Raw genomic sequence first — 10,371 nt, 5'->3', positions numbered from 1 at the left:
TAGTAATCTTGCTAAGACCAGAAGAGCTGAGGAGGAAAAGGTGATCATTAAGATGCCTTCCCTTTCTCAGAGGTCCCTAGCAGACCTCTCGGGGGAGGAGAAGATGGAACTAATTGAGTTACAAAATAAACTGGATAATATATATAAATTAAAAGCAGAAGGAGCCTTTATTAGATCTAGGAAAAAATGGATTGAAGAGGGAGAACAGAATTCATCCTATTTCTTTAGACTTGAGAAATTTCACTCTAAAAATTACACTATCCATAAGTTGATGGTGTTATTACACATGACCAAAAATTCATTGCTTAATACTGTAGCAATTTTTACAGAAAATTGTATAGCTCTACATATTGTCAGGAATCCACAGATATGTTTTTTAACTCACTGAAAAATGTTCACTCTATCAGTGATATAGAATCTAAACAGTGTGATGAACCCATCAAAGTTGAAGAGATTATAGAGTCTATCAAACATCTAAAGAACAATAAATCACCAGGTGTTGATGGAATTACATCAGAATTGTACAAATTATTTTCTGAACAAGTAGCTTTTGCAATTGTTTTAGATGCCATTCCCTCAGGTGTTGCTATGTTATTCAGGAACGTGTCAAGACCTGACCCTCAGAGCCTACCTTCTATTGACCCTGTTGACTCATCAGTAGGAAAGATTTGTTTATCTTTTGGTCCATTCAACAACAGAGCGATACGATCCTTGTTTCAGCAGGATGTTGTATACCTTATGTCATGCCTTATTGGAATGGATTTTTTGATAATATCTGTTGGAAAAAAGTTTGGATGTTGCCACACACATACCTACTTGTTAACAAAATTAAGGAAGTTTCCTTTAAAATGATTCATAAATATTATCCTGCCAACCACTATATGAAGACTTTTAAGGAAAACATCAACTCAAATTGCTCCTTTTGTAATGACCACCCAGAAACAGTGTTGCATCTTTTTTGGCATTGTATGAATGTAAGAAAGCTGTGGCAAGACATCAGTAGGTTTAGAATTGAACACATTTATGAAGATTTTACTCTATTGTTGAGAGATGTGTGTTTGAATTCTTTACATACAATAGAAATAAGCTGAAACATTTTCATGTAATTAATTTCATTATTCTTTTGGCCAAATTTCATATACACAAATGTAAATTTACAAACAGAAAACCACATTTTAGTACCCTACAAAAAGAAATTGAACTGTATTTTAAGACAGTTAAATGCTTTACTAACAAAAAAGCTGTTAGAATTGTAAGTATATGTATGTCCCTTAAGGTCCTTGTGTAATTGTAATGTGATATTGTACCCCCTAGCTCGATTGTCCATGGTTTGTAATCTATGTATGCTTGTGTTCCCCCGTGTGCTTTATGTATTGATTTGTTGTTAATAAAAATAAATTAAAAATAAATAAAAACCATTTTTTTTTTTTTTACTCACTTGCCTAATTCAATAAAGTTTAAATAAAAAAATATATGCACTTCCGGCTAGGAAGCATGCGAACGCCAACAATGTGCCATCTCAAATTGAAACTATTGCCAAAGATATTTATAACTAATCTGTGTTGTTTACAGTGGGAGCAAGAGGGAAGCTTAGTGGGCAGAACAAGCAAGGAGGTGGTCAAAATCAAGCGCGAGATCCTATTGTCTCGTAGCATATACAGTGGGGCAAAAAAGTATTTAGTCAGCCACCAATTGTGCAAGTTCTCCCACTTAAAAAGACGAGAGAGGCCTGTAATTTTCATCATAGGTACACTTCAACTATGACAGACAAAATGAGAAAAAGAAATCCTGCAAATCACACTGTAGGATTTTTAATGAATTTATTTGCAAATTATGGTGGAAAATAAGTATTTGGTGGTGAGAAAACATTCTAAACGAATGCTTCAACTTTATAGCCTCTGTGACGTGTTTGGGTTACCCCTTGTCTGTGCTATTGCCCCCTCAGTTTTAGTTTTAATACAGATGTGTGTGTCTGGGTAACTCCTGTAGAAAATGGCCCTCATGTTGAACTCTAGGTTTCCATCCTTCTTGAACCTACCTGTTCTTATGGTGTCATCCTCACAGCATACAAACACAGACAATACAATTATTCTTCATGATTTCGATGGAAAGATGGAAATCAAGGTTTATACTGAATAACATCAGATGTGATCATAGGCTAAACCTTGCAGTGAGATTCTTACTCATGGGATCCTCTCAACTGTGCAGTACACATCCACCATTACCTAAGGTGGCAATATCTGTTCATGATAATGCAATAACAATGTCCCAATAATGTGTATACCTGTATCTTTAGGCTGACTGAGTCGAGGACGGTGGTCACTTGATTGGGCTGGGGAATACACTGTAATGTATGATGCAGATGTAACAATATAGACTTTACGTCCGTCCGTCCGTCCCCCCCTCGCCCCGACCTGGACGCAAACAGTCACCCTCGAAGCATCGTTACCCATCGCTCCACAAAAGCTGCGGCTCTTGCAGAGCAAGTGAAACCACTACTTCAAGGTCTCAGAGCAAGTGACGTCACCGATTGAAACGCCATAAGGCGCACCACCGCCAACTAGCTAGCAATTTCATATCGGCTACACGTTGTAGGTTTGTGTGACCTGCCAAAAGCTAAAAATTGGTTCCTCTTGAAGTCTGATAGTCCTGTCCAGCTGGTCTGGAATCAACTCAGGTATCTTCCACTATAAAGATATAACTCAGAGACAGACACACAACTGATAATGTAGCTTAGCTATACCTCATAAGAATGTGTCATGACATCATGTGTTGCCATGCATAAATTACAGTATTGTGATAATCAGATTCCATGTGAGGCTAAGGTATTCCCCAGATGCATTCATTCGCTCCCTCTCATACTAGCTAGCTACTCCTCTCAAACTCACGATCACACACAGATGGCTTCAACTTAACAAGTTTAGGAAACATAATTCAGTGTCGTAACATTAGCCCTTTTGTTTGCTATATAGCTAACTAGCAATCTAGGTTAGCTAAAAAAGCAAAGTGTCCCGTCTGGTCAGCATCTAAAACAGCTAGTTAGCTAGCCACGTCCGCTAACTCAACGATTTACGATAGACTTGAGCTTAGCTTGGTTGGCTAGCTAACGTTCGTGAGAGAGCTATGTAGATCCTGTAGCCACAATAGAGCCGAATTTAATGTAATCTATATAGCTAAATAGTTAGTTTCACTAGCTGCTGTTATTATATAGCTATCTTGCTACAGTTAGCTAGCTATCTAGCGATATTAACCACAAACAAAAATGCTCAAACAACCAAAACGTAATAGGCAATTGTAGCAGCACGTGATCACATCAACCCGCATTTCTTCCAATCCGTCCCCTGGACTCTACTAGCTAGTCATTCAACATAACACTCCATAGCAGTCTGAGCTGTAGCTACATATTGTGCCCCCTGCTGCCTCCCTCCCTCCACTTCTCAACGTTCTTCCAAAGAAGTGTGATGTGAAGTTTGCAGTTACAATCGTACACTCTCCTCCCCATAGAAGTCGTCACTCCCGGTTCTCGTTGCATCAGCAGTTCGAGTCTCCCAATAATCACTCTATTGCGGCATTGCCTTATCAGTTGTTAGTTAAATATTATATTTTACAATCGAGGTATAGCACGCATTACGCCTCATACCCTAGCGCCGATTGGCATGAGAGAAAGAGTGATCTTGGGTCTCATCAAACAGAGCCTAAACTCCAACATAGAAGAGAGGAGGAACAAACTGTGCTGAAATCCCGTCTGAGAAGAGTGGTGCTGTAGGACACAACATAATAATCACATATTATGCTTCCCTCAGTTTTGAACCCAGTTCACTGAATGGTGACCTCATGTGTAAAGTCTGAAATAAGTAAAGGTGTAAAGTCTGTGAATGATTCACTCTTGAGTTTTATCTCACTGTTACCAATAAAATGAACATGGGTGCAGACTGGGTAGTTCAGGACCCTGTTCAAGATTTTCAATGTCAAATCATAGTCACATTCTGGTACATTCAGAATAAAACAATTTATTCAATACAAAAATAAAAACGACAATGACAACAACCAAATGAGCAGATATTGAAAAAACATCCAGTTTGTACAAAACATCAAACTTATTTTAAAAAATGCCAATGTACTCCAAATGTACAGATGTACAAATGCTCCTTAAGTATAATACATGCTTCAATTCTTTCCTTTTCTGAAATTGTATAAGAAATATCTCTCTTGGTTACTGTAAAACAGTTCCATTATAAAGTACAGTTTTTTATTAAATAACAAATGTCAGGACACAATTTTGGATATAAAATGTACAACACTAAATGGAGACTTCTTATTCCAGCAGAATTAAGCTTAATGGAGTATATTCACAGTGTGCTTTTCACATCAATAATGTGAACTTGCATGTAAACATTGTTGCATATCAAAACTCATGTTAATAAATATACAATAATGTTCAATAATGCTTTTAGTACAAAAGGTGATGACATACATTATACACAGTACTTCATCTCAAGCCGTATTGTTATTCTTGAATTCCAATCATTTAATATAGGATTAGTTTGGGAATAATGTTCAACCATATTTGTGAATGGTGAACTACCATTTTTTGGGGACAAAGGTAAAGCAAAGATGATACACAACCTGTCCCTGTCATGGACAACTTTATAACATATTTTTCATATGATCAAGGATTAAGATGTTGAGTTGCTATGGTACCAAAAATACAAGGTGTAATTGTCTAGGGCTACAGTGTATGAAAACATTGACACATAAATTACAGCAATCACTCAACACTTTCCTGTTAGTCTGAAATACTCTGCGGAGAAAACGGAGTATAATTACAAACACAACAATGAGGGAGATTTACCTGTTTAATTGGGAAATGAATAAACATGTTTTTCTGCTCAGGTAATGGTGAGCTAGCTACCCACTCACTGTAACAATGCAACACAAAGATGAAGGCTCGCTCACTCAAAGCACATGCCATTTAGGTGGCTAATGACAAAATACTGTTTGTGTTGAGTACGGTACTAAATCTTCATATTCAGTGTTTTCACATACAGATCCATACATTGTCATAAACTGACTGATGTTTTCACCAATTTTCATAAAATGGTGGTGGAAGCAAAAAGACTGTCCTTGATGTGAAATACTCTTTGGACATGAAATACAGATCTCAGGCACAAGTTATAGCTTGCCACCATTAGCTGGCCAAGTGGTTATGTACAAGCATGAATCCAGGGACTTTTCTAAGGTCTTTTTTAAAGAGGGACAACTGTGTTTGATTGTCCAAGCTTACCAAAAGCCAATAAAACACTTGTTGTTTTGGTTTTACATTTGTACTTGCCTCTTTGCAAGGTTCCTGGTCAGTTTCATCAAAACACAAGAAATATAAATATCCAGCATCTCATAACAGGCTCCAATCAGGGCCAAGTATTATTCTGTGTCAATAATGATGGCACAACACAGGTATCAATATCTGTGGCAATTGGTGTGTACGACGTGCGCCATATGATCAAGAATATCCTTTCTCTTTCAGTTGGTTACACTTTTGACAGTGTTCCGTCCACAGAGGATCCAGTTGGATTGTGGAGGATTTGGATTTTGAGGTGTTGCATGAAACTTTAAAAAAGATATCAAGCATACATCCAGGACCACAGTACTGTCAGTCCTCTGCATCTGAGAAACTATTTGGTTCCTTTCTTTGACATATCTGAAATACAAAATGTTAATCACCGTTAAACACATTCCCAGGACAAACAATATAAGATTCAGAAAGACAAACATCAAAATACTGTGAGATTAGGATTCCATTAGCTAGTATAAATTGGTGCTTTGCTTAAAAAATACAGTGTTCTAAAATAAACAGAAAAAGTGAACGCACAATTTCACAACAGATGGATGAAAAACTAGCAGGGATAGAGGCAGGCAGTGAGAGGTCAAAGAGAAGGTGAGGGGGTAACAGTAGCAGGCAGAGAGGAACGGACCAGGGTGGGCAGGCAGTTAGATCAGTGCTGAGTTGGAGTCAGAGTCTGTGTCGGGAGGGAGGCAGGGATCACTGGTGCAGGAGGATCCCTGAGAGCGCCTGTACTCCTGGTACTCCAGGCGGAGTGCATTGAAGCGCGCCTCACTTAGGGAGCGGGTGTATTGGCAGTGAGGTAGGTTGGAAACTGGTGGACTGACTGAGGGAGGAGGGCCTGAGGGGCAGGATCGAGAGGAACAGCATGGAATGGGAAGAATCATGGGTACAACTCACATCACCACAACCACAACAAAAGGCACATGATATGATACATTCAGTGTGGTGAATAATAAAATACAATTGTCTTACCTTTCCTGTAGAGGTCCTGAAGGCCAGCCACAGAAAGGACTCGATCATGCCTGCCCTGCCCCCTGCCCTTCCCTACCCCCGCCTGTGGCTTCATGGCCTCCAGGACTTCCAAATCCACACAGACATCAGCAGAATCCCACTCATAACTCTCATCTACTGATGTGTTCCTTCTAATGACAGACACACAAAACAAGTAGTCAGAGTCAGACATACAGGGGACAATAGCAATAATTTAACAGTAAATCAATGACATTTTGGCAATATCCTCAATTTCTTCAGCTGTGAAGACACCTGTGTGTGATGTTGGACTGGTGCGGTAGTTTCACCTTTTTTTTCTCCACTCACGTAGATCCATCTCAGCTCTGTGTCTCTGTGTCTCACTTTCCTCTGTTGTCTCTGGGGAGCTGAGAAGGATGGGAGTGATAGAGAGGGACTGACGGAGGAGGCCAACGCTACCTCTCCCACTGCTCTGACTGGCATAACTGGCCCTCCATCCTTCCCTGTTGTCGCTCATCTCTGCCTCAGCTCCTGCCCCCTTCCCTGTCCCTCTCTCTGCCTCTCTATGACTGTCTACATCCCTGGCTGGGAAAGGGCCACCATGGTAGGGTGAAGGCCAGCTATACATCCGGGGCAGGTTTGGCCTCAGTTGGCCCCTCTTGGACTCCATCGGTCTGGGGTAGTCTCCCCTCATGCCTGGTCTGGGTGTGTACTGGTCTGGTCTGGGTGGGTACTGGTCTAGTCTGGGTAGGTACTGGTCTAGTCTAGGTAGGTACTGGGGTATTGAGGAGTTCATAGAGACATATCTTTGCTCTACAGACCTCAGAGCATCCTGATATGTGATAGGCGACGTGGCGGCATCAGGATAAGCACTGGCCTGTCTACACGGATCTGATAAGTCTAGTCTAACAGAGACTGGGGGTTGTCTTGGTGGGTACATGGAGGGGCTGAGGTAGGTATAGGAAGAGCTGGCTAGGGATCTGTCATACTGAAGCCTCTCCAAGGATCTGTCAGCATTCAGAGGCTTCTCCAAGCTTCCTACACTCGGCTGTCTAAACTGGACCCCTTCCCACCACGAGGGGTCTGGTCTGGAAAAGGAGGATGCAGGGGTGCGTCCTAAACTATACGATTTGACCCGGACGTCTGGGTTTGGGAACTCATCCCAGTAACATTTCTCTGAGACATAAGTCCTTGGTCTTTCAAAATGCTCCAATTTCTGTGACCCTAAGCTGATGGACTTTTTTATGAATGGACGAGGCTGTCCCATGCCTGAAACAGTTCTGCAGGGCCCAATGCTCAGAGATTTCTTGATGAACGGTGCAGGGTGTTGATAGATCCTAGAGGCTATTTTATTAGTCCTGTTGCCCTGAGAATTAAGTCTTTGGAATTGTTCTGAAGCTGACTCTGGTTTCCCTGCAAAAGTATTAGTGTGTTTAAACACAACTTCTGCCATGCTTTTAGCTGCACTAGCCAACGTCTGGGCTGGACTTAAACCAATTCTCGTTGGTGGTCTCTCTGAGCCTGTTGTCTTTTGACTAATAAGTGGTTGTGACTGCTCATAATAACGATAATTCCCCGTGTATTCTGACCCGGGTGCTAGTTTTTTGGACCTGTCTGGAATCGCAGCACTGTGGCTTGAATCTCTTGCTTGCACTTGCAGAGAGAATCTATAGTCTGGCTTCTCAGTTGCCTTTGAAGTTCCTGCTGGACCAACAAAGTGTCTGTTTTCTAAAAAAGAAACCGTGTTTTGGCTTGAACTTTTCTCTAGCTTCTCCTGCACATGAACATCCCAGTTTTTTGGAACCACGTCTGGCTTACCTTCCAGAGAAGTGTCTGTCTGTGGCTCTACGCTTTTGCAAGCAGTGTCTGTGAGTTCAGATTCATCCCCAGGGTTGTCCACACTCATCTCAATGAAACCCGGGAGGCTCAAATACTCCAGAATTGCACTTGTTTGCAGTGGGGACATTTTGGGTGCCTGGGTTGCCGGCTTATTCTTGAAAGACTCTGTTATTCTAGCAGCAGAGAACTGGGACTGATCGCTCTCACACGCTTCCAGAAGAGTTAAGGGGGAAATTTGACTGGGGCTGTCACTAAAAAGAGCCCTATCACTCCTTCTGGAGCGTGCCCTGACACCCTCTTTCTCCTGCTCAGGGTTTGACAGTGAACTCTGAGGGTCATCCCTAATTTGATCACCTCTCACTTTCCCTTTGGCCCCTGCTTTGTGGAGCAAGGTAGAGTAACCATATGGCAAGGTAGAGCAACAAGAGGGAATTTGATTTAATCTCTCCCTATCATCCATTGTCTCTGTTCTCTCAGACAGACTATATGGTGCAGTGCCTGGGTATGGCTGGCCAGAACCTGTGGCCCTCACTCGCTCTGCTGAAACAGATCTTTCAGCTGTTGGCTCCAGATGCTGTGTACCATAAGCAAAGGACGATCTTGGTTTTAAGTCACCTCCCCCTGACTGTTTTGTCTCCCTCCAGCCCTCCTCAACCATAGACCTTCTACGATACATGTCCTGCTCTCTTTCTACAGTTCTGTCAGGACTCCTTGACCTGGCTCTGCCTACGTTTCTGTCTGTTCCTTGACTGATAGGTGGTCTTTCTGAGGTAGGGGAGAGCTGAGATGGAGAGGTGCATTGAGTGACTGGGCAGCGTGAGCAGTCCACATGTAGTGAGTCCTCCATGGACAGCCCAGCATGACGTTGGTGAGGATGTTGGGATCTTGGCGTGGTGCTCTCTAAGGGGCTCTGCACTGGAACAAGGCTGCTGATGGAGGTGACTGGGCTGATGTCCCATTGGATGTAGGAGGAAGGGAGCCGGTCCATTGGGCTGCTGGTGTTCCCAAAGTAGCAGGCCCTCCTATAGTCCGACAGCTGATGGGTCTGCCCGGACGCCCGGTGGGCTTTGGGACGTAAGGTAATGTCCTGTGGCTTCCATATAGGATCCTCAGCCCCTGAACTGCCCAGTTCTCTGTTAGTGCTTGTTGCCTTTTCAAGCTGGTTCTCCTCTTTCTCCCACTCCCTTTCCCTCTGGCTGGCAGTATAGTTATCCAGCTCCCTTTCCATCATCTCCCTCTCTTTGGCCAGCTGCCGACACTTTCTGAGGTTATCCTTCTTTTGTTCACTTGTGTCAATCTGTGAGACCAGTGTGCTGGCGTTAGTCAGCTGGCTCTCTCTCTCCATGGGTTGGTAATCTGCAAGGTGATGCCTGTCCATCTCCAGCAGTCTGGCTGTCCTGCCCAGGCTGGGGAAGATGTCCTCTGGGTGCCCAGATCGGTATCTTTTCAGGGAGTCACAGACTCTCTTCTCACTCCTATCGGAGTGGAAACTGGCTCTCTCCAGCAGAGCCTCTGAGAAGCCCTGCTCGTCATCAGAGTAGAAGCAGCCGTGACGGGAGAAGTTCCTGGCCATTGCCCTCACTCTGCCTGGGGAGGCAGGGGGCTTGCTGAGTTCTGTAACCTCCACTGTCAGGGGGGAGTCCTTTCCCTCTCCCCTCTCAGAGCTCAGACTGCTGGACTTCGGAGAGTCTCTGAAAGATGTCCGGTTGCTCCCTGTGCCGCTGCCTCCTCTATTGGTTTGGGTTTGTAGGAAGACTGTCTTCATGTTAGAAAGAGTAGGCGCCTCTGGCAGGGGTTGGACAATAAAACGTCCATCTGGGCCTCTTAAGATGGACTCCAGAGCAGAGGGTGAGGGGGCCTTACCTCCCAGGTGGCTCTCAAAGAGGGTGTAATGTGGTGGGGGAGTAGAGCTGGACAGGAGCTGCCTGCGCTGGTCCTGGTACTCTCCACGGCTGCCTTTATTGAAGGAGGAACGATCAGCCTGGGAAGACGAGGAGTTGGGGAAGAAAGACAGGGGAGGACAAAACTTGATCTTCAGGACGCTGTCGGGGCTGTCAGAAGGCGAGCGAGCTCTGAGGAAGAGAAGAGTCATAAAGGAGGAGAGATGAGTTAAACAGTACAGGTTAATGCATTAATACATTATTGTCTCAAGCTTAGAAGAACCATATGTAAGGATGCATTCAGTGGATACAAATAGTTATGTTTGTTATTAGTAGCAG

General features: G+C 43.3%; 1 protein-coding gene across 1 annotated transcript in view; it reads right to left on the bottom strand.

Annotated features, from left to right (window-relative positions):
• Nucleotides 1–3,990: 3,990 nt before the first annotated feature.
• The window catches only part of LOC109894898 (protein turtle homolog A-like), a 39,625-nt gene continuing 33,244 nt past the window's right edge, over nucleotides 3,991–10,371 (bottom strand). The window contains exons 19-22 of the mRNA XM_031830145.1: nucleotides 6,643–10,224; nucleotides 6,317–6,486; nucleotides 5,973–6,182; nucleotides 3,991–5,698 (exon numbers count right to left, since the gene is read on the bottom strand). Of these exons, the coding sequence (XP_031686005.1) occupies nucleotides 5,989–6,182; nucleotides 6,317–6,486; nucleotides 6,643–10,224 (3,946 nt within the window). The 3' untranslated portion in view covers nucleotides 3,991–5,698; nucleotides 5,973–5,988. The remainder of the gene's footprint in view (nucleotides 5,699–5,972; nucleotides 6,183–6,316; nucleotides 6,487–6,642; nucleotides 10,225–10,371) is intronic.

This window comes from Oncorhynchus kisutch, linkage group LG8 (assembly GCF_002021735.2).
Source record: "Oncorhynchus kisutch isolate 150728-3 linkage group LG8, Okis_V2, whole genome shotgun sequence".
NCBI lineage: Eukaryota > Metazoa > Chordata > Actinopteri > Salmoniformes > Salmonidae > Oncorhynchus > Oncorhynchus kisutch.
This window is presented reverse-complemented; position numbering and strand designations above follow the sequence as displayed.